This window comes from Trachinotus anak, unplaced genomic scaffold, assembly GCF_046630095.1.
Source record: "Trachinotus anak isolate AG129_WGS33_773 ecotype Australia unplaced genomic scaffold, CSIRO_AGI_Tana_v1 ptg000002l, whole genome shotgun sequence".
NCBI classification, from domain to species: Eukaryota; Metazoa; Chordata; class Actinopteri; order Carangiformes; family Carangidae; genus Trachinotus; species Trachinotus anak.
Window position 1 is genome coordinate 23,224,287 of NW_027273853.1, and position 23,238 is coordinate 23,247,524.

A 23,238-nucleotide genomic window follows, 5' to 3' on the forward strand; every position below is an offset into this window, starting at 1 on the left:
TATTAATGATCACAATAATGAACATTATATTATAATTTACATATTTCTTTATAATTTCAAATTAATAGAAATTACTCTTTCTGAATATGAGGTGATACTGTTGTATGTGTCTCCCACTACCCTTTAGTTAGCCTGCCCACCATCAACTTTTTCTGAAGTTGTACCACAAAACTCAAACAGTGTATTAAGAAATATGAAATACAACTCTCTGACTGACAGATATACTGACACACACACACCTAAAATACAGAGTGTCTCTAGATAAAACATTAGTATGGAAGACAAACAGGTGTTTGTTGCTTTTAGAGAATTGAATCCCATCTGCATGTCGTTTATTGAACTTGTTTTTATTGTTTTATTGTCCAAGTGGACAGAAACAGGCAAATTCCAGTCATATAAATTTTTGGGATTTAATCCAAAGTACATGAGGAAAGAGTGAAGCTTCAAAGGCACAGTCACAGCTAACGGCCGGATACACTGTGGCGCTGAGAAGGTCCAGTCCCACATTGTTGAAGTGATGCAAGGTCTCAAGCCCCAAGGCCACATATGTAAGCAGTTCAATACCCCTGTGAAACATGGGAGTCCAGTCCAAAGACAGGAGAGACAGGAATGGAGCCAAGTGGAAGGAGTTCATTCGCGAGGCTGGAACAGGGCCATGGCTTCAGGCTGCTGGAGAGATGGTTTCCTCACTCATCCTGAGAGAGAAACAAAGAGGGAGAGGTGATTTCTCTTTGTCAAAGACATCACCCGAATACTGGATATATTCTGAAGAACTGATGCAGCCACAGAGCAGCTTCAGTTCATGTTCATATCAAACATAAGAATTTACATCAACAGCATGAACCCATGGAGCCAAACTGCCTTGTGTCAACGGTCCAGGCCGGAGGTGGTGGTGTAATGGTGTGGGGAATGTTTTCTCGGCACACTTTGGATCCTTAATACCAATCAATCTTGGTTTGAACACCACAGCCTGTCTGAGTATTGACCATTGTTCATGCCTTTATGGCCACAGTGGACCATCTTCTAATATCTACTTGCGGCAGGATAATGCTCCATGCCTCAAAATGGTTTCATGATCACGACAGTGAGTTCAGTGAACTTCAGCGACCTCCCCAGTCGCCACATCTGAATCTAGCAGAACACCTTTGGGATGTAGTAGAACAGGAGATGAGTGTGCAGCTGACAAATCTGCGTGAAGCAATCATGTCAGGAAAGTTTACAACATCTGGTGGAATCCATGACATAAAGAGCTGAGACCGTTTTGAGAACAAAGGGAGGAACTACCCGGAATTCATAAGCTCTTCCTGATAAAGTCCACAGTGAGTGCATATACATATACTTTTCCAGCTGTTATTTAAATTAATGCTTTTGCTATTAACTGGACTTGAACTGCTAATTTTTTTATAAATAAACACACACACACACACTGAATGTATACAAGCTTGGTCAGATTTTCCAGGTGTTCTCACCCATTCATCCTCCTCTGCTCCTTCCCCTTCTCCTCCAGGCTTGTGAGTGCTGCCTGTGTCGGCTTTGTTGGCCATAATCTTGTCTGTCCACGATGCTCCGGCCTTTTCATCTCCAGCAAAGTTACACTTGGTCACTGTGCCACCATCTATTTTGGCTAAGGAGACTGGAAGCACAAAAGTTAGACAAGGAGTTTTTTACTCCAGAAAACAGCAACAGACAATAGAGAGACATACGAATAAAAAAGTAAAACTGAAAGAAAACTCAAGTTTCAAATCCTCAAGTATTTCTCTTTTTCCCTCAGTGGTCAGTTTATTAGGTTCACCTCGCTGAGACTAATACAATAGTCCTGCAGTAAATCCTCCTTCATGAAGGTGTCTCTTTTTCAGCTTTATTCATTTCTTTATTTATTATCAATTAACTGGTGAAAAAACATGATAAACAGAAAGTGACATTGGAGACATTGTGACAAGGAAACTATTGACTGACAGTTGACGTCATGTTAGGTGTGACAGTTTCCATGTCCAGTTCTGCATTGAAGACGTGTTGAACTAACTGCATGTGGCTCGTTGGTCTAGGGGTATGATTCTCGCTTAGGGTGCGAGAGGTCCCGGGTTCAAATCCTGGACGAGCCCTTATGGAATAATACAGTGATGTCCATTGGCAAAAGGCAGGGCATTATGAGGTTAAGTGTTGTTTGGTTTGCTCAACTAACATAAAGGGAATGTAGAAACACAGAAAATATGTAATTATAAATAACAAACTACAGAAATAAATACAGGGAGAAATGTGGAAATACATTTTAATGTATTAGTTTATTTTCAAAGAAATTCCAAACAGGAATTTATCAATCTAATTGTACACATAAAAACTTGTTTTCTGTTTTTATGAATTGCATCATCTATTTATGTATTTATTATTCTATGTATTGAATACTGCATTTATTCCATTAATTTATTAATAAGTCATCGTTATCCTATGGGTTTGGATGTGCCACCCAATTAACTACAAGCAGTATATATTTTAAATGACTACTGTTGTACATCAAAATAGATAAGAAGTACTGGGTTGTTTTGCATGTACGGTATTTGCCATATTTCTATATAAAACTATTAGTTTTATTGGCATAAGATGAAGTAGCTGGTGGTTAAGCGGGCTTAATACCTGACTGAAAACACCAGATAAACCTGATCTTAAATGATCAGTTTTTCAAACGTTTGAGAAAACACTGTGTTAATATTTGATAAATGTTTGCAATTACCTCGCTTGTCGACATTTTAACTGCTTTGTCTTACTCTCCTCAGGATTATAAAACTTCAAAAAGCCCATCATGTCATAATGAATACTGGCTAAAATGTGTAAAGTTTAGGGTGTGAAAAGACCAAAGCACTCCACAACACTAAAAACTGATTATTGAATATCAAATGGTTGGATGACTCTTCTGAGTAAGAGAGGTCAAACTGTGTTCAGTCCCCTCGAGGTTACTTATGAAACTGTTTAAGAGACCATAAAAACAAAATTGAATTTTAATTTCCTTCGCTCCCCACTGCCATTCAGGTCAACGCTAGGACAAGCCTGAAGCCTGAACCGAAACGACGCAATTTAGTTAGTCAGAGAACAAATGTAAGAGTTCTACCTAATCCTGTACTGCATGAAACTGAAACAGGGTTCAGTGGTAATACTGACTCACATATGAAAGGACTGTTTCCTCTGGTCTTCAGCCGAACATCCTGTCCTGTTTCCAGCTCCGTTTTGTCCATCTCTGACTCCGGGTACCAGAAGGCCCAGGTGCCGCCGGGTTTGTGCTTGTCAGTTATTTTCAGCAGCTCGGCTTTGTTCACCATTGCTGACAGCTGATCCTGAGACAGATGGTCCGACTCCCCTTTAGCTTCCACTTCTGTATGGACAGAAGATGCACGTCTAAGCTAATGAAGATGTGAAGTGAAGTGAATCAAGAGTTCCTCAGCCACACACACACACAGAGAAAGCTGGAATTAAACAAACAAACAAACAAAACCTGCACTTTAACTATGTCAATCAGAATTAAAATAAATTGATAGTACAGGTGTAGGATTCCTGCCCCCCTTGCAGTTATGATTTAAGGATGCAGACACAATTCATAAAGTTCTTGCTTTGAAAGACAGCTGACACTGCACAGTCAGCAGACACCTGTTACAACGTGTGTGTTGTTTTCTACTCACTGTAGGAGGACATGAGGAAGCCAGTGTTGACCTTTTTGGTGTCACTGAAATTCGGCTCCATTTCCTTCCCCTTGGCATCAAACTTCCTCTGATGTATGCGGCTGGGTTTTATGTACAGCACGTAGAAACGGACCTAAAAAAAACAAAGCGCGGTTTTCCGTTCTGTCTGTCAGTGTATGTTTATGTTTAGTCTTTCCAAAAATGTACACACAGGATTTGAGCAACACTCTGAAGTTTTTTCTGACATTACAGTAGAAGAGGGCATTAAAGGATCTAAAGCTTTCAGAGTTTTTTTTACAACGATTTGGAGAAATCCTTAATTAATAAGTAATAGGCATGACTTTGTATTTACTTTGATAATGATGTGTTGAACTGTAAAAACGAATGAATGACTGATGCCTAACTGTAAACAGTAGCTCTCTAAAATCTTTGCTTAACAACTCCAAAATCAAAAGGAAATCAATACACAAACACAGCACGGTCAATTGAAAGACCAAACCACCCTACTTCTTTATAGAGGTTTAATAAGGTGCTGTCAGTCTACAATACAGATGAATTATGTCGTCTCCTGATGGGAGAGCAGGAAGTGCTGTACCAGACTCATACAATCAAGCACGATCCTGGCTGGATTTGGCCTACTGTACCTTTTGATTATTGACATCACTGATTGCATGTCTGGAAACATCCAGCAGCTTTCCTTCTAGCAGAACCCCTGGGCCGCTGTGTGGAAGAAACATTTCAAATATTCAAATTATTGTACTTCCATTAGTTACTGTGCTACAACTGAATTTTCTGTTCTTCTTTGTGGAGATCTCTATGATGCAGACCTACAGACCAAACTCCTCTCTGACAGACAGGGCAGATAGGATAACCATGCTGAACTCATTTGTATGCATTTTCAACTTTTGAGGTTGTTCACTTTAGTTTACTTAAAGCAGGAACTATAAACTATAAACACCAAAACAAACAAACACTAATTTGCTGTTTTAATGAGATTAAGTGCTGATTGGTGATTTGTTTGAATGCCGAATATACAAGCAACAATTATTTCTTACAAAAATAATGTCTTAAATTACGTAAGTAAGACATAACTGCTCTAAATCTCTGGGAAAGTAAAATGTCTGATTTTTCTGTGGAGTTTGGCGTTGTGTCCACTCAACACGGAAAATAACGTCATAGTGAGCCACTGTAACTGAAACTTATCTGAATACCAATGTTGTGACGATGCATGATTCCCCGGGGATATTTCCAATTATATATTATGTATATAATATGTAAATATTATTCCATTATATTTACCACCCAATGGGCGCTACGGGGATATCAACTGTGATGGGGGGCAAACACAGAGAAGGGACCAGACCTCGGCACAAAAACAGTCACTTTCAGTCTACAAACAGAGTTATCTAGGGCCCTACCTTTCATACGAGGAGGGAGACCAGGCGCAGTCCAATTTCTCACTGTGCACTGGTTTGTTCTGTAAAGACGTGTTGTGATAAATTCGGCTCATTTTTCATAAAATGTGCTGTAACTTTTCCCTTCTCCGAGATTTTTCCTGTTTCCGGACTTCTTGGCCAAAAGTAGTCGCTGAGAAAGGTGCGCTCGGTTTTCTCCGCAGCATGTGCCGGCGACGTGTGACAACCATGACAACTGTGCAAGAGATGCGGAAATTAGGTCCACAACAATAATTGTAAACATAAATATGCAGTCAAAGTTAATAATTTAGTAATGTTATATATATTACATATATGTCCCTATATCAAGAGTGATGTTGCCATATTTGTATGGGCTAGACACATATTTCAATAAATGAAATTGTTTCAATGTGTAATAGGTTTCATATATAATTTTTACATATATGTTTTTGTTGTATATATACACATATATTTCACATAGAAATTCAAAATGTATGTATTACACTTGCATATGGGTAGAATTATATAAAAACACAAATTTTCAGTTAGAAAAATTAATAGATACAGTGTATTATTATTGTACATTATTGTGTATTGTATATTGCATTTCAATCATCTGTTGCTTCTGCCCCACAGAGGAAAACATTGTCTATACTTATGACATACAGTATATACTTAAATAAGCATAAATGTTCCAACCATTTTGGCCTGTCACCCCTTGCATAAAAACTGTCTGGTTGGGGGTCACTATTGCATTTCAGATGTCTATGAGTTGTGAACATTCCCGCCAAATAGACATTTCCCCTCTAAACTACATGTAAATCCAATATTTCACAAAAGGCAAAGATCAGAAAAAAATGCGATGCTGGTAGGAGTATTTTTTTGCCTTTGGACAGAACCATCCTTGCTGTTTCCCTTTGTTTACCCCCATTATTTCCTGTTTGCTCTGAGCTACTATAAGACATGGAGATAGCCTGTACAGATAGTACAGTCTGTACAGTCCCAACCAATTCTAAACAGACCTCTGATAAGACAGACTAATTAAAATCCCCTCTGAGTGCAGTGCTTTTAAATTAAAAGGAAACAGTAGCCTAAAGTCTAAAAAGGTGTGTAAACTTTATTCCATTAATACATTGGTCAACCAAGTTTAGGTGAATACAGCATCAACTTCATCCATATTAACAGTTCATATTGAGGGCTGGTTTGGCAGACAATGACTGTTTGTGTATCCGTGGTTTAACTCAGGTCCTTCTGACTTCTTTGGCACAATCTGTGCTTTTCCTCTGCAACTGGCTTTTTCTCTCTCGAGGCAGTGGAAGTACATAAGGCTGGGATTTCTGAGCTGCAATATAAAAACATCTGAGCTTGTGTTTAGGGACTGGTGTGAGGTCCAGAGTCAAGATCAGCAGGCTGTGGGGCTACATCCTGGTCCAATCAAGGTGTTTTTACCAGCTTGGGGAGTTTCCTCCTTGGCTTGGATCACAAGGTTTAATTTGTTGTTCAGAGGAGCCCATTACTGGAGGAATGTTCACATTACGGGTCCTCAGTGAGGTTAGGTCAGGTCTGCAATTGTAAGTCTGCATCTGAAAAAGCAGAAGAGCCTGTGAGACACGAAGAAATCTGCTTTCACTTCTACATATTCAAAGCGTAATGTTCTGACAATTAAATCATTATCATAGTTATGACTCACATCACCCAGATCATACATAAATGATCCAGGAGTTTGCCTTAGACCTTGAACTGTGATTCATATAAACTCCTAATGTTGAGAAAGAGTTTGTTTTTTACTGTGATTCTCAGTCTATAATTAAGATTTAATGTTAATCGTCTTCATTCACCATCTTGGAGCTCACAGTTTCTCCTAATATTGGGCTGCTCTCCTCATTACTACCGAAAAACGCACAAGTCAAATGAGATCAATTGCCACTGACTCTTACTGAAAACTACAATATGCAAGTTCTGGAAATCAAGCTAGCACCAGAACGAGAATCAAAAACAACGCAACTGGCTCCTCCCACCCCTCCCCTCTCCCTGCTCTGCTCCACCCAGCCCTTCACCTACATCCTTGTCATGTACGTTGTCTTAACTATGGAGGAATCAGGAGTTTCTAACCTGTGAGTCAGCTGCAGCATCGTCTTCCAGCCGCTAATACTAGCTATTTGAGGCCTTGGTGCAAGAAAAGTAGCAACCAGAAACATGTTCACTATTGACTTCTTGACTCCCTGACTTCTCTGACTGGTTTAAAGTCAAAGAAAATCCTGCTTCTCGGAACATCTCGATGCTGCTGCCAGGCTGTTCAATGAGTTACAGAAGCCTTTGACAGCACCTGTCAACAGTTCTGGAGCATATGTAAACTAAAAGGTATTAGAAAAACATTACATACTGTAGAATTAAATGTAGGTAAGCACTAAAAATATGTATGATAATGAAATCATTTCAAACACCTTCACACATAAAAGATAAAATATTATCTGTACTGAGGGAGTAGCGGCCGAGCTGGATGTTGAGCCAGATGTTTCGGCGTTGAGTCCAGTCCCCCGGAGCCTCCACTTCATACAGACGCTCCCGATGTTCCTCGTGCTGCTGCAGGAACCTCCTGCACACTGAACAGACAGGACACACACACAAACACACACATATCCCGTTCACCTGTTGCTGTGGAGTACGCCTATTTTATAAAAAAACAAAGAAGAGGTTGAACACACATCTGCACTGCATTCACATCCCACATGTCCTTGCTGAATGCAGCCAGTGCAGAACTCTAAGCAGAATTCTTCCAAACATGGCAAATTATCTGACAAAAGTAGCCACTAGATGAGAAAGTAAAAAAACAAACAAACAAACAGATAAATGGGCTTTGAGGGAGAAAGAATGAGAATAAAGCAGGAGCTTAGCTGACCTGCTGCCATGCTGGGTGATAATGGAGAGCTGACTCCCAGAAATTCTTCTGTGGAGAAGGAGGAGCAGAAATCCTCCAGCATCTGAAGGCCAAAGCCTCTCCTCCTGCAGCTCCTCCTCACCAGCACTGTGTCCAGAACAGGCAGCAGGTAGCAGCGACTGCCCCAGCTGTCACACAGGCTGCCTGAAGCACAAGCAGCACAGGAGATACTGCAACATGTAAAACATGCAGCTCTTGTGGGGTAATGGAGGTAGTTTTTGGGTTCAGTCTTCACATTAAAATGAAAAAATATTATTTATCTTATACGCAGTTGGCAGTTTGTTACGTACACAGAGCTAAAACTAAAACAGTCGAATTGACCGCCCTACAATCAATCCTCCTTCATGAATGTTATAATGTTCAGTTGTTACTGAAATTGTTTTAGAAAGGTATTGATTCAACTGTGAGGTCATTTTGGAGGATTGTGTGTGTTGCCGTTGAACTGTGTTGATATTTAGTTTATGAGGTGGACAAAATAATAGAAACACCTGTCCGTACAGCAACAAACTACATCCTGGAGATATGACTTATTGCAGGACTGCTGTATTAGAGTTTAGATAAGTGTTCGTAATAAACTGCCAACTAAGTCTACAGTCACGGTTTTGCATTGTTGGTCTCAGGAGAGCGTTTTTATATTGCAGATGATCAAATGACCGTGTGTATGTTGTCCTATTTCCCCTTTTCTTTCTTTAAACCACTTTGTAACTTCATTAAGAAAAGTGCTATTTAAATAAAGTTTATTACACTATATGTGTTATGTGAAAAGGGTCAATGAGAGTTATCAGTTGGCTCTGCAGGTCCCCTCAGTTCTATGGAGCTTTAGCATCTTTCAGATCATTGTTTTGGTTACTGCCCTCAGTTTTCATTAAGATATAAACAGAGCAGCATGTCAGCATCAACAACACTAACAGAAAAAGGTACAGAGACACACCAACAACAACAAGAAAAATCCATCAGGAACAGCAGATAATAATGTCCTGATGGATTTTTATTGTCATATTTGCCCCCTCCACCCTCCCACTCGGCTCCTGCTCCATCGTACCTTTGTGTTTGACGGTGTAGAAGCCGACCGCCTGGCTGTCTCTCCACAGAAGTTTGCAACTCTCTGTGCGGGGATGCAGGGAGAACAGCACCTCTTCCTGTGGAGACCTCTCCACCACCTGACTTAGCAGGAACACTATCACCCTCTCCATCATCGACTGCACCTGGGGACAACATGCAGACTTAGGAAGCCCAGAAAAAACTCAACAAACAGTACAGGTGACCACACATGTGGCTCTGGTAAAATAAATACAGTGAATACATTACTTTATTAGATAAATATTGTGAATCACATGTTAGTAAGCTGGTAATATGAGATTTATTAATGTACTTTTTGAATTCTTAAACTAATGCTGCTGTTCAACTTAAACAGAAAGCCTTTGGAAGAGTAGCAGAGGTACTTCTTTCCACATTGTTTAGACCTGTGTGGAGATCCTGATCTGTTTCTCATTATGTTGTAGTGATGCTGACATACAAACAGATGTACAAATGCACAGTTACCAACACCAAGCCACATCTGGATTCGCTGGACGTTCGTAAAAGGTCATCCACACACCACCACTTCTCATGCAGGTATAAAGCCACCACTGAAAGGCAGACACACATCAGTCTCTGTAAATACACCAACTGAGCACTTTATTAGGAACATCATACTAATACTGTGCAGGCCCTCCCTTTGCTGTCGAAACAGCCTCAGTTCTTCATGTCATGGATTTCACTTGTTGGAGACTTTTGAGATTCTGGTCCATGTTGACATTGCATAAAACATTTCACCCTACTGTTTGCTGCCCCAGTAGAAATCCAGATTCATCAGACCAGGCTACATTTTTCCAGTCTTAATCTGCCCAGTTTTGTTGAGCTCAGGTCTCTGTTCTTGACTGACAGAAGTGAAACCTGCTCATCCATCACACAAGGTGTGATGTGTTATTCATTAACCCTAACCTTATCTGCATGATTTCACGTATTGCACCTCTGCCACGTGACTGGCCACAATATTGAGTCTCAGTGAGTGTGTGTCTATGTGTGTGTGTGTGTGTATATGAGGATGCAGTCCTAAACCTTGTGCAGGATCATGAGGAGGGTGAAGCGCCATCACTGCAAAGTCAGGTTGGTCGTCTTCAAACAGCTGCAACCACCTGACATTGTTTGCTGTTATCCTCACCTGAGTAAACAAGAAGACAACTACACGCACTTCACCCACACTCCCAGACCTGAAGAAACCAGTGAAGCAACAAACACCCCTTGTATTGTCTAATGTGAAACAATGGCGCTATATTTTAAAAGAAACATATCAGCAAACAAAGGATTAACCTCAAAAAATAATATCTGCAACTATTAATTTAAGGGGGTGATTGAAAGATGAGTTTAGTTGATATTTCTGTCTACACTCAACTGGAGATAGTAAAAACCACCACTGTCATGATGTTATTTAAAAAAAAAAAAAAAAAAGAGTTATGGTACCTTCACCATCTGTGACAATGCCAGGCACTCATAATTATCAGTAGGTCCTGACTCCAAAGAAGAGAGGTACTTTTCAGATGCTAGTGTCAGGTCAGGGTCTTCCACATCTGGAAGGTCAACAGGGTACATGGCCTCTCATAGGGAACACAGCTGTTTAAGGAGCAGTTACGCATTTAAAAAGGTTTAAGAGTTTTCTCATGCTGCAAACACACCACCAGACTACGTTAACCCTTTCAGCACCATAATAATAGATATATTTATTAAAACGCCTGGTCTTTTTTGTCTATTTTTGTCAATAATTGTGTCAAAAAGCGGAAGTTAACCTAGTTTAAGATAAACATTAACTTTCAGGTCACACAGTTCACTAAAGCCATTCACTGTGTGTGTGTGTGTGTGTGTGTGTGTGTGTGTGTGTGTATAGGTTAGATAAAGGTTGTCGCTGGTAGTGTTTCAATTAAAAATAATTTAGCCACTTGAAGTATATAAGTAAACCAACAGTTTTACTTGGTGATGAAGAAAATGTTTCACTTACTTTACTGAAGTGATAGATACTCGGCTCACTCTGACGTCGCTACCAGGAACACGTACGTAAAAGACGTAAAGTCCCGCAGATCGGTTTCATAGGCGACAGCGTTTGTTACGCTTAATTAGGTGAGACGTCACAGGTAATTCACTTACTTTACGACTTCATAAGACAAGGAGTAGCTGCTTCTCAGGTGCCGACAGGAGAAGCTGTCAGCTCCACCTGTAACTTCCCTCACGCTTTAAACCAGCCTCGCCTTGTGTTTTCACTTCGACCTGCAGCGCCGACCTCCGGTGGAGAAGATGCGCTGCGCCATGTTGCCCTTCGAGCTCTGTCCAGACCGGAAAACGTGTGGTGGACTTCAAGATAAAAGCTTACATCATTTTCACCAAAGATGAAACATAAACAATTTCAGTTTTCAAGTAAAAGTGCCAAAGATTTGCTGGATCCAGCTCCTAACATCTGCCCATTTGATGCTTGTCTTTGTCATGTACAATGCAGACTGAGTATCTTTGGGTTTTAGACTTAAAGACATTTTAAAATGCTTATAATGTGCATTTTTATACACTTTCTGACATTTGCCAGACAAAACAATTAATCAAGAAACAAATCTGCAGATTATTAGATCATTAATTTCTATGAGAAATAATTGTTAGTGGCAGTCCTATGGATTTTGTCAAATTTTTGTTTAAACCCTGGTAATGATTACTTTAAGGTGCAGCTAACATGCGACCTATATTTCATTGTCACAGTAGTAAACACAATAACACACACAGCATTAACTGCCTTTACTGATCAGATTGCGTCGATATGTTTATTTCTAAAATTAATGAAAAGAACATGATCAAAGAGACACGGAATATGATTTTTATACACAACATGAACATATAGTGTATAAAATTGAAACAACACAGTACCTGAATGGACACACCGCATTTGATAATTTGAAAACATAATTTTACCTGAAACTGTGGGTTACTTACAAACATCCCTTTGAATATTGTTAATGTTACTTTTGACCTGAGGGTAAATTGAGTCTGTTGTACAACATGGCAGTAACAGTATTTGAATAAGTCACCACATTTATACTCAAAGTTTTCCAATACAAAACGTGTTATTCCTTTATTTTTTTATATTTCACAGAGGCTGGTAACCAATCAGACTCACACTGCTATATATAACATTATTTTACAAAGACTGTGGATCTGTAATTATAAATACTGAACGTCTTTTGTTCCCATAAAGGTTTTACACATTTCACACATCAAAAAAAATACTCAGTTCAGACATTCCCAGATGTTCACAGGAATCTTATATTAGTAGAAAACAAATTCAGATTGTCCTTAAATACAGCTTTTAAAAGGGACACTTAGATGTACAGAAACTGCAATTTCTGGATTCCACGGAATCAAAATAATAATAATAAGACTGCATCAAAAAGACCTTTAATAAGAAATCTTGTACAGTGTTTAGATGTTAGCAGAACCTCTAAATGGGTGCGATATCAAAGTGTAAACACTGCTTTATGTTGCTCAGGACTACCTCGTCACCATTATCTGAGCTGCAGAAACAAAGAAATGAGATATAATATCAAAAAGGAATATTTAGCGCTGTTGAACCATAGCAGGAAAGTTCTTAGTGCACTTGATTCAGTACTTACAATTATATAGGCTATGTCACTGTCTGACCCCACTGCTCCACAGTGTGCCGAGCTGAATTCAGAACCTGGCTAGAAAATTGAAGATTTAAGCAACTCATTCTTGCAATCTAACATAAAATCCTACAAACATCAAGATCTTGTAAAAAATAAGACACCTTTTTGGTTTTGAAAGTGCAATCTCTCCCACTCCCACTGTGCAGACAATAGCAGCAACCCGTAATCAGCTGATTTAGTGGGTTAAAAGCACATATTAAAATCACTGATGTTGATTTTAACAGGAATGTGTTTGGAAATAGTTCTACAGAATGTGCAGAAACGCCAATGTCCCAATAAGGCAGAAACCAATTATGGTGTTTGAAATAGTCTCTTCTCCAGAATGTGGATCTCTAAAATTACAGATGATTGAGGCTAACTCACAAACACATTCTTGCTCGTATGTCAGTTTTGCAGTCTACAAAAAGATGGACGGTCAGACTGAAACCATGCAAAGAGTTCTTCATCTGGAAATGAAATTGTCTAGATGTTACGAAAAAAGGATGAGAAAGGAGATCAAATACAGATGATGCGTTCTCTGAAAAAGACCATTCCTTGAAAGAGCACAACTGTTTCTGTTTCAGTCTTGTCTTGTCTTGACAATCCAGATGCTTTGGACAGTTAACACTTTTTCTTTTTCAAATTCTATGATTCAGCACATTCAATTTCAAATAAAACAATGGATACTGAATTAAAGTTTGAATCCGAGTAGGTTTACATCAGCGTAATAATAACTGTGTGTGAGATACAGCCCTTTGAACACTCTGTTGTGCCCCAATGTTAAGGGGGTTCAAAAGTAACTGGAAAGATCTGCATGAAGTCAAACAAAATGATCATATTTAATATTTTGTGGAAAAAAGAAAAAAAAGTCAATGGCTCCTGGAAGTCTTCAACACAGACATCAGTAAACATTTTCTGTCTTCCCTGGTGACGCTCTGCCAGGCCCTCACTGCAGCCTCCTTCAGCTCTTGCTTCTTTCTGACGTTAGTTTCATCTTCAGGCCAACGATATTCCACCTGTTTACTCCGAGAAGGTCTTTGGTTGTATGTTTGGGATTGAATATTCCGGTGTCGTCCGTTGAGCTGAATATGAACACGCAGAATCCAGGCATATCCTTTATTTATTCTGAATGTGCTGAAGCACAGAGCCTGAAGAACAAAAAATGTTTATCTGTCCAAATACTTATGGTCTGGATCGTACTGCAACTGTCCTGGGATTTTTATTATTTCTATTCAGACGAACCCTGATCACCATATCCCCTGCTTCAGTGCTTCAGTTTTCCCTCTTGTGAAGGCAGAGAGAACAATGGCACATGAGGAGAAGAATTAAACAGAAAAAACAGGGAAGACTTACAAAAGAGTCCCCACAGCGACGGGAAGTGCCAGTTTTAGTCATTCGTTTGTGGGTTTAAGCCTTTTTTGTACTTGGCTGCAGCCACCAGAGAGCAACGTGATTACCTTTCCTCCCCACTTCAGCAGTCTCTCCAAACCTCCAAGACAGATGAGACAAGGAAACCACAAGACAACCTTCCCAGTCTACTCTTCATCTGAGTCATCACTGTCAGAGAGGAGGCGGTTGCTGCCTTTTACCCGAATGTAGTGGATGTGGCGATTGCCGCCGGGTGAGGAGGCTCCACAGGAGCAGAGCTGACCGGTGAACAAGTTCTCGATGTCCTCCAGCTGCAGGCCCTGGGTCTCTGGGAGGCAGCCCTGGACAAAGAGCAGACCCAACACCGCCAGGCCCGTGTAGAGAAAGAATGCCCCTGGAAGAGAGAGTCACATGTACATTTTCACTGTTGGCTGCCAGCAATGGCTGCCAGCGTTAAAATAAAATCATTGTGTAAACACGATGTGACCAAAGAAAAAAAAAACTTTTTTGAAAGTATTTGAATAGTCAAACTTTCAGCAAACCTCCATGAGGAACACATGCACCACAACTCTGAACACATACTTTCTGCCAAAATAAATGAACATAAATAAAGCTACGCCTCTGTAACAAAAAACCTCTGGAGATCACTCTTATATCCTCTGGTCTCGACTCCTGTGTAAATCATTGTCCCCAGACTGTGGAACAGCCTACTTGCCCCGTCCATCGACACTCTCAAATCTCAGCTGAAAACACATTTATTCTCTCTAGTGTTCAAGCCGAGACAAGCTCTCTCCCCCTTTCTTGTTTCTTGTCGTCCCGTTTTGTTGTCAGTTGATGTTTTGATTCTCTGTGTTGATTGTGTTTCGTGTTGGTGTGCAGCGATTTGGTCAGCTGTTTACCGTTTTTAAACGTGCTCCAAAAATACATTTGATTTGATTTTGGTTTTGATTTGATTTGAAATTCTGACGGTCAAACTAAATGTGTCAGGTGTTATTTGTTTGCACAGAGATCAGCAAAAAACTCCATCTTCCATCCTCCACAGTTGGGTATATTGTCAAAAAAGCGGAAGATGGAGGACTTGTGACGGAGAACAGACGGTGCACAGGCAGACCCAGAGAGACCAGCAGCAGACTGGACCGCATAACTGTGAGTAAAATCAAGACAAACAGGCGAGAAACAGCAGCGAGAAGCATTTCAAAGATCTATGAAAACAGAGTGTACGTGTGCTATCTTTCTTTAAAATAAATACCATTAGCTTTGACATGTTGCTATCTAATGCAATGAACTTCATACACTTTTAAGTTTGCCTTAAGTGTCCGAATACATGTTGGGGCCACCGTATACACTTATATTATAAAAACAAAAATGAATCTATTTAATTATACTCCCTAGAATAACCCTGCCAACTATAATGATAATTAAGTGCAATCAAGGCAACGGTCAATGTGCAGCCTTAACTTGAAAATGAAGTTTCAATCTCATCACAGTGTTTAATCATAGATGAGAATGAAGTGGCAGCTTGTTTACCAGCCACTGCTCAATATAAGGACATTCAGGGTTGTTTATTATTTATCATTAATTGTGGGAAGAGTCACTGTGTGATTGGAGTTTGGGCTTGTTTTGGGCCTGTAGACTTCACAGTGAGATGGCACTTACAGTTTGTGTTAAATGACTGAATCTTTTTAAAAACTATTTTGTTTCATACACTTTAGTTACAGTACATGGTTTGATTTAGTCTCACACTGCAAACCAGGAAGTGCAAACGGATCTCATCTCCCTCGCCACTGTCCTGTTGCTATATAAAGATGGTGTTTACAGTGACCATGCCTGCTTATATAAAAAGTAAAAAATAATGTTTAAGGATCAGGCTCAAGCAAAGGACCCTCTGAAGTGTCAGCAAATGCTTTCACTGACAACATATTCTTAAATCTCTGTTTTTAAAAACATAAGAGATGTATTAGATAACAGTGCTGGGAAAAAAAAGTGAGCAGAATAAACAGGACAATCTGGAAACGTATCTGTGCACTGATCACAACAGAAGAGCTGAACTGAGAATGACTTAGTTTGAAATTGGAACAATGCTGGCTGCAAATAGAAAGTGGACAAAATTTAAAAGTCAATTATCCCAGACTCTGCAAGCTCTTCTGATTAAAAAGGTCTCACCTCACATGTACATGCAGATTATTTATCTAATATCACCTGATCTCCTGATAGTCTTACCATAATAGGTGAGAAACTCAGCAACATGAAGGAAAGTCAGAGACACCAGGACGTTGAAGATCCAGTTGACCCCGGCTGAGCAGGCGTTCCCGGTGCTGCGGGCCCACAGAGGGTAGATCTCAGAGTTCACTGTCCAAGGCATCGGGCCCATACCTAACACACAGAGGTGATAATATTCACAAGGATGACACAGTGCGCCACTGTAGATGTGTAGATCTTTGGAAAAATATCAGGAAGCCATTTCTCACCCGGAGCGAAGAATGCGAGGTAGAGAATGAGGCCGACCAGGACGACCCAGGAGAAGGATGTGGGACAGTAGTTGTAGGCCCAGATTGGGCTGTCAATTGCCTCCGTTTGGTTAGAACACCTAGATTTAAAAAAAAAAAAAAGAAATAGAAACCCATCTTTTTCTTCAGGTTTTGCCAATAAGCATTTTTCAATTCAGCAAAAGAAAACTGGTTTGCAGGAAGTTTTATCTGCTTTATTTTGAAAACACAGTAGCCTCCATATTACAATGAGGATGATACTCCTTTAGCTTTGGCTCTACAGCTGCTGAAAGAGAAAGCTGTCTGTCACGGCTTGTAACAGCTGCTAATTTTGATACTATTTCATGCACAAAGCAAGCGTCGGCGTCTCACCTCCCCCACGCTGCATGATCTGTAGACGCCTGATTGACAGGGACACAGGAGGAGTCGAACACTCTGGTCCCGTTTTCACGATAACAGAATCCACAGTCCGGATCCAACATGCAGAGTTCACAGGACCTGGAGGACAGAGCTGATCGTGAAACCTCTCACACAGCAACAGAGACACACACACACACACACACACACACACACTAATGCTTTGCACCCAGTTGAAAACAGTGCACACAGAGGGAGGAAGGATCATCACACAGGTGAATACCGGTACACTTCGTATTGTTTATGTGTTTTGTTCATATGAGCAGCTGGAACAGAAGTTGAGATATTCCCATATTTGCATAATAGAAATAAAACGGAAATATACTTTTGGAAACTCCCATTTGAGATTCAGAAAAGTTTTGTTATTTAAAATCTGTTGAGGCTGTTCAATAAATAACTGCTTCAAATATTCTTCCACTATTTCTACATCTATCTTCTATATTTATCTTACAATATTAAAGGCACTAACAGAGTTCTTAAGAGTTCAAGTATTATAGTTCACTCTTCATAAAGATTTATGTTGAACCCTTTGTAATTGCCTACATTTCTGCTGCATGATGATTTCTTACCCGTATTGTCTGCAGGTTGAGTTTTGAGAGTCGAGGGTGATGGGCGGGGAGTTCAGGGCAGAGAGCAAGAACCCAACTGCCAACAAAGCCAGACTCAGACCAGTACCTGCATTAGAGAAAATACTAAACTATGAATAAATAAATCCTGCACAGACCTTTCTATATGTCTACAACTAAAATCTACAGTAAAATCTACAGTATCCTGTAGATCTTCCCTGTCTATTTTAATGCACTTTTGAATAAGATCAATAACTAGACGCCATGGCAACATGTCACAAAACTATAACAGGGCCATTCGTCTCAATAAAACACTGAATGACTGCAAACAAGAACTGTTCTATTTATATGCAAGTGGCTTGTTAATTACCTATTAACGAAAAAGTGTAAATACAAATAGTGAAAGTCAATCACAAGTTGCCTGTTTAATTACAGTGATTTAATACTGAGAAATAAAATACCCAATCATTTTTCAGGCTGTCACTGTAGCACTGTTCAAAATACACACCTAAGAGACTGCCCAGGGTCAGCTTCCTGCGGCCCACTCTCTCCACCAGCCAGACTCCGACCAGGGTGAACACAAAGTTGGTGGCTGAAGTGGCAGCAGCTAACCAGATGGCCTGTTTATCGTCACGCACCCCCGCCATCTGCAGAATGGTTGCACTGTAGTACCTGAAAAGCCAGAGCAGTTTACAATTCCACCGTCCCCACACCACCAAGTCACAGCAACTCAGCCATGGCAAGTTTTTCCAGTTTCACTGGATAAAAATACAAACTGGTTTTTACAGTGGTAGGTCATGTAAACAGGCAGACGGGAGATCATTTTGTGGGTGCTATAACAAGATAAATATATGACCTACATGACTGTGTTTATCCCAGACAGCTGCTGAAACATCTGGAGGCCGCAGCCAACGATGAGAGCCCTGCGGGTCGGGCCGTAGCTGAGGATCCGCAAAATAACGAGACCTCCTACAAACAACCAAATAAAAAACAAAAAAGTTTCAACTTGTCTACCTTCATTTCTATATTTTAATGTTTAGCTATCAATTTTCATGGTTATGACACATGTGGACAAAACTCTGTCACCTCCACCCGCCTCTCTCTCCTCTTCCTCGATGCTGGCTCTGATGGCATTATGCTCCTCGTCGACGCTCTGGCCTCCTCTGATCCGGCTCAGAACTTGACGGGCCTCCTGGCTCCGGCCCTTTTGGAGAAGCCAGCGAGGGCTTTCTGGCAGGAAGAAGAAGCCGACGAATTGCAGCAGCGCAGGAAGAACGGACAGACCCAACATGTACCTGCAGTATGGAGAGAACAAGGAGGGGAGTGAACGGGAGAAAATGGACACCTGCCACCGCTGATCCTCGAGCTGAGGGCCTGAGGGTCGATTTAAAGCTGCATGATCATTATACAAAACCTACATCGTGATTTGGGGCAGCAAAAAAACACAAACTGAAATCTAAGCAAGTATTTTGGTTCCATTTCACTAGGATATTAGGATCCGTATTGACTTTTTAAAGCCCAATCCACAACCCTTTGTTTGCTTGCCCACACTTTTAATGTCAGAATTACCCCTGAGGCACCAAAGCCATTTGTTGATGTGAGCGAATGAATAATAGACCCTGCTCAGACCTATAAACATGTCAGGTCACACCTGGCATTAAAATACGTCTCAATTAACCACCTGTGATCGGAGCTACCTTCCCTGCTGTTTATGCAAATGAACATGGATGCATTGTTGTTTTTAGCCACTGTGTGTGTGTGAGAGAGAGAGAGAGAGAGAGCGAGAGCGAGAGAGAGAGAGGGGTTGAGCGAGCTGCACACAGCTCTACTGTGAAATCAAATTTGCAATACAAAAACATCTTCGATTCGTTATGAGGCTGTGACTAATCAGACTGTGGCGGAGGACGTCAGTAGAGTAGGCGGTCCGTCAGTGTGGCCCGGACCACCTCCGAACCTGGTGTGAGTGATCGGACCTCAGACGCATCCTCTATGCGTTCACACCTGTGCTTAGAGCTGTTCGCTGGCGATCGGATCACCACAGACAGATGTTAATGCCAGGTGTGAAACGGCCTTAGAGTGCATGAAACCAGAGCTGACTTGATATTTGAGAGTTTACAAAGTCTGGTGACAGGAAAGAAAAGGGAACACCTGAAAAATGAGTGGAGAACCAGGATGACGATGCCTCCGTCCACAGGGCACGAAGGGGCGACCCATAGCGCCCCAACACATTACTAAGAGACTTTATGTTGGTTTTTCCTTTAACTTGTAACGTGTCAGCATCAGCCAATATTAGTTTTTTAACATAAAGAAACATTTTGCTTTGGATCCTTCTTATATGCATGTGTCCATGATATGCACATGATCTGCATTTTACTGATGAAAACAAATCTTTGCTCTCTGATGGTCAAACTATGCAACAATGACGCCTCGTCTACTGTGACGCTTGTCTACTGAGCAAAGACTAAAGTGAATCAGGGACGACAAATGTGTACCTCCAGCCGTCATGGCTCAGGTAGCTGAAAGCTCCATCTACCACACTGGCAACGAACTGGCCGCCAGTGATAAAGAGGGAGTTTATAGTGACCAGCTGACCTCTCAGGTGAGGCGGAGAAACTTCGGCGATGTACACGGGAACCGTCATCGAGGCAATGCCTGAGGGGAGAAAAAGACAGGGTTTCTCTTTAAGAGGTGCTGGGACAATAAATTCTTATTTGATTCTGTTCACACAGTAGAACTGGACGAGCAGGTCAGATGGGGTGAGGCTACTCGGGAGTGAACTTTGCATCTGCCAGTAAACAATACTCATACAGGTTAAAATAGCAGGCAGTGGTTATCTACTTAGCAGTAAAATAGATCAGAGCTCATGAAATATATTAATAAAATATATTTTTGGTAACTTTAAGCACATTGACGGCTTTTTTCATTTAACAAAATATGCAAAACTACTTCATGTGACTAGGGTTTAATAGGCTACAAAAAATACAGCCTAAAGTTTGAAATATCTGAGCAAGTTAAGTAAACGAGCTTCAGTATCTGGCAAAATAGCTGAGGCAAAATTTTGAAACTTAGCACATCTCGAAAATCTACGCTATGAACAAGATTTGGGATCCAAAGCCAGCCCTAGGTGGTCTGGAGGAAGACCACTGACCCCTTAAGCTGCTCATTAATGATCTGTATCAACGTGAAACAAGGTGATGCTCACTTAACCTGGAAAGATAAAGGCTGTACGTATTAAAATAACAGTAATATTCTTCTATAATGTTCATCATTTCCAAACACCAACTCACCTATGCCCAAACCAACTGTGATTCTGCCCACAAGAAGGACCACCTTGTCCGGGGCAAAGCTCAAAATGATGCCACCAACGCTGAAGATGAAGCTGGACACAAGGATACAAATCCTGCGCCCCAGCCACCCGTTCAAGGAGCCCCCACCGAGGGCGGAGAGCGCTGCGGCCCCAACTGTACTGGAAACCAGCAGCTCCTGCCACAGGGCGTTCAGGTTCATCTCCTTCTTCAGGAGCAGCATAGCTCCGGAGACCACCCCGGTGTCATACCCGAAGAGAAATCCTCCCAGGGCGGAGAAAAATGCCAACAGGTAGATGAACCCAGGTGTGGAGGCATCTTGGTCCAGGGGATCCCCACTGGTGGCAGGGCGTCCAATGGGACTCCTCTCCCCATCATCCCCTGCCCTCTGCCTTCTGCTGCCCATGAGGTTGCTCATGTTTATCAAGTTGTATTCATCGTGGCTGCTGGACATAAGGGAAGCAGCAGGGGTTAAACTCAGCAGGGGTTAATTTAACAACAACAGCGGGGTTGGAATAAAGGGGATCCAAATCAAAAGGGGATATTGATGCCGCATTTTTTTTTTCCCCCCAGTAAGCTCCAAATGAAATGCCTGACCTGTGTGTGTTCAGTGGCACAGCTCGAAAAAAGACAGACTCTTAACATCCATAGTTAATATCTTAGTTAACGATAACGTCCTGTGCTTCACGGAGCGAGTAGTTTCTCTAGCACAGCAGATTTCTGCATCATAACGTGTGAAATGTGACTTAAAGCTGCACTTTAATGGCTTCAGACGATCATTTACCAGTAACAGTGCTGCGACTCTGCCCTCCCCCTGTGGCGGCCATGTTTACGTAGCGTCACATGACCGCCACGCTGCGTTATTTTAGCCCTCCCCCCCAAAAAAAAATAAAGTTGTCCAACAACTATCAATGGAGTATGTACCATAACTAGTCTTACACATACAAGCATCAAAAACATTCATCTATTATTTGAGACGTATCTCCTTCGAGCAGCCGACTGTTTTGGTAGACCGCAGCGCCAAACTCCATTCAAAATCTATCAATTTATTGAATCCTTGTTTATGGGCACATCTTGAATAAGTTAAAACAAAAGTTAATACCATTTATTCTCTTCTCATCAATTCGGCATAAATGTTCCAAATTTTGTGTTCGAAACATTTTAATTCTTCTTAAATGATTCATAATTATTTTATTTATACCCAAATCAAACTGACCTACAGACGGGTGACAGATTGAAGGAAAATAAAATAGTGGAGAAACAGGAAGACAATTCCTCCATCTATGGGATTATTGAATGAACTCAGAATCAATGCCAACCAGAAATGACGTGAATAATATTTATTAAGAAATAGATCTAAATAGTTTTTTTCCTTTGCACAGGAACAGCCTGAGGCACCTTCTCTGGAGCTCCGCGCCGAACTCCGTTCAAAGTTTAGCATTTTAGTCACTCGTCGCTTTTCAGTACACGATAAATGAACAACAAAATTAATCATTACACTAATTGGATATTCTAGTCAAATCGGTATATATATATATAAACGACGAGCAGCGGTGGAAAAGCAATCTTACAGGATATGATGGTTTGACTTCGCTGCCCACAGGCTGTCAGTTTGGTGGGAGGTGAATACCTCCAAAGCCAACTCTTAATATCCGAGCATGTTAAAGTGAGATATTTATTTATATATTATAATGAAACACGCAGCTATATACATGTTGAAAAACTAAATTTTGAAAATAATAAATCACAATTCAAATTCAGTCATTAAATCGATAGAAACTTGCCAATAAGCAAAGTAAGGTAACAGGTAAACACAAGTTTAAGTTGAAACATGAAATATTACTCACGGCTGAAGAATGCAAAATGTCAAAAGCCTCGTCTAAACCAAACAGTCAATGTCTGTGGGAAATAACTCAGACTGCAGCCCTGCTGCAGCTGCGTCCTTCCTCACCACCGGGAAGTTTGTCTCTTGCACTCCGATCATATGACTCTGCCACGGAAAAGCACGAACACGCCCATTCGCGTTATAATGAGGAGTTTACCTGTGCGCCTCGAGTGACCCTCCCACTGCAGACAGCTCTGTTTACCTCTGTCACACAAAAGCACCTTGCGTTGCTCCAAATAGCTATGAGGCGGTGCAGTGTAGGCCAACCATCATAATGAATTTTTTATTTTTATTTTTTATATGCATCAGCTGTTCCTTATTTGCCTATAAAGGCATACTTCCCCTCTGTTTTTATTTAAAAAAAATCGAGTGAGCTTAAAATGGATTAAAATGTCAACTGATATCTAATTTTAAGATTATTTTAATTGAAATTGACACATTCATTAGAAAACCCTTTTTAGTCTCTTTCTTG

The 23,238-nt window shown here is 40.8% G+C and overlaps 3 protein-coding genes and 1 non-coding gene across 16 annotated transcripts; 1 reads left to right on the forward strand and 3 right to left on the reverse strand.

Annotated features, from left to right (window-relative positions):
• Window positions 1-328: 328 nt before the first annotated feature.
• arpin (actin related protein 2/3 complex inhibitor) lies at window positions 329-5,289 on the reverse strand. Its single transcript, XM_071506909.1, has 6 exons — window positions 5,087-5,289; window positions 4,313-4,388; window positions 3,669-3,801; window positions 3,158-3,364; window positions 1,470-1,633; window positions 329-695 (listed from the first exon to the last, which is right to left on the reverse strand). The coding sequence occupies exons 1-6, from the start codon at window positions 5,176-5,178 to the stop codon at window positions 687-689; spliced, it is 681 nt and encodes a 226-aa protein (XP_071363010.1). The 5' UTR covers window positions 5,179-5,289; the 3' UTR covers window positions 329-686.
• Window positions 2,031-2,102, forward strand: trnap-agg (transfer RNA proline (anticodon AGG)). The gene has a single exon. It is a non-coding gene; the product is annotated as a tRNA-Pro (tRNA).
• An 891-nt stretch (window positions 5,290-6,180) lies between the features above and the next one.
• Window positions 6,181-11,611, reverse strand: fam169b (family with sequence similarity 169 member B). 8 transcript variants are annotated; one of them, XR_011694716.1, is made up of 9 exons: window positions 11,202-11,580; window positions 10,524-10,673; window positions 10,122-10,224; window positions 9,564-9,649; window positions 9,064-9,226; window positions 7,983-8,165; window positions 7,528-7,686; window positions 7,196-7,409; window positions 6,181-6,666 (listed from the first exon to the last, which is right to left on the reverse strand). XR_011694716.1 is itself a non-coding variant. In XM_071506880.1 (8 exons), exons 2-8 carry the CDS (start codon window positions 10,650-10,652, stop codon window positions 6,641-6,643), a joined length of 816 nt encoding a protein of 271 aa, XP_071362981.1. In that variant the 5' UTR covers window positions 10,653-10,673; window positions 11,056-11,529; the 3' UTR covers window positions 6,181-6,640. The 8 variants fall into 8 exon arrangements, 1 of the variants encoding a protein (XP_071362981.1); XR_011694715.1 differs by having other exon boundaries at window positions 11,056-11,571; XR_011694717.1 differs by having other exon boundaries at window positions 7,561-7,686; window positions 11,056-11,553.
• Window positions 11,612-11,841: 230 nt separating this feature from the next.
• Window positions 11,842-22,867, reverse strand: LOC139637928 (proton myo-inositol cotransporter-like). 6 transcript variants are annotated; one of them, XM_071506922.1, is made up of 11 exons: window positions 22,729-22,867; window positions 20,864-21,324; window positions 20,069-20,228; window positions 18,663-18,871; window positions 18,437-18,545; window positions 18,085-18,248; window positions 17,580-17,685; window positions 16,966-17,091; window positions 16,576-16,694; window positions 16,328-16,480; window positions 11,842-14,501 (listed from the first exon to the last, which is right to left on the reverse strand). In XM_071506922.1, exons 2-11 carry the CDS (start codon window positions 21,297-21,299, stop codon window positions 14,275-14,277), a joined length of 1,809 nt encoding a protein of 602 aa, XP_071363023.1. In that variant the 5' UTR covers window positions 21,300-21,324; window positions 22,729-22,867; the 3' UTR covers window positions 11,842-14,274. The 6 variants fall into 6 exon arrangements, with proteins under 6 accessions (XP_071363023.1, XP_071363032.1, XP_071363059.1 ...); XM_071506931.1 differs by having other exon boundaries at window positions 20,864-21,327; window positions 22,729-22,866; XM_071506958.1 differs by lacking the exon at window positions 22,729-22,867 and adding an exon at window positions 21,666-21,708 and having other exon boundaries at window positions 20,864-21,327.
• Between the last annotated feature and the right edge of the window lie 371 nt (window positions 22,868-23,238).

What these genes read in the sequence shown, in the direction of transcription:
- arpin (XM_071506909.1), bottom strand. Translation starts at nt 5,178, where the DNA reads ATGAGCCGAATTTATCACAACACGTCTTTACAGAACAAACCAGTGCAC. An exon ending in CTTCCTCATGTCCTCCTACA is followed by an intron (nt 3,365 to 3,668) that starts GTGAGTAGAAAA and finishes CTGTCCATACAG; the next exon opens with AAGTGGAAGCTAAAGGGGAG. An exon ending in AGGAAACAGTCCTTTCATAT is followed by an intron (nt 1,634 to 3,157) that starts GTGAGTCAGTAT and finishes TTGTGCTTCCAG; the next exon opens with TCTCCTTAGCCAAAATAGAT.
- fam169b (XM_071506880.1), bottom strand. Translation starts at nt 10,652, where the DNA reads ATGTACCCTGTTGACCTTCCAGATGTGGAAGACCCTGACCTGACACTA. An exon ending in TCCTCATGATCCTGCACAAG is followed by an intron (nt 9,650 to 10,121) that starts GTTTAGGACTGC and finishes TCTGCCTTTCAG; the next exon opens with TGGTGGCTTTATACCTGCAT. An exon ending in GCTCGGCCGCTACTCCCTCA is followed by an intron (nt 6,667 to 7,560) that starts GTACAGATAATA and finishes CTGCTTTTTCAG; the next exon opens with ATGCAGACTTACAATTGCAG.
- LOC139637928 (XM_071506922.1), bottom strand. Translation starts at nt 21,299, where the DNA reads ATGAGCAACCTCATGGGCAGCAGAAGGCAGAGGGCAGGGGATGATGGG. An exon ending in CACAGTTGGTTTGGGCATAG is followed by an intron (nt 20,229 to 20,863) that starts GTGAGTTGGTGT and finishes TTCTCCCCTCAG; the next exon opens with GCATTGCCTCGATGACGGTT. An exon ending in TGAGTTTCTCACCTATTATG is followed by an intron (nt 14,502 to 16,327) that starts GTAAGACTATCA and finishes TCTCTCTTCCAG; the next exon opens with GGGCATTCTTTCTCTACACG.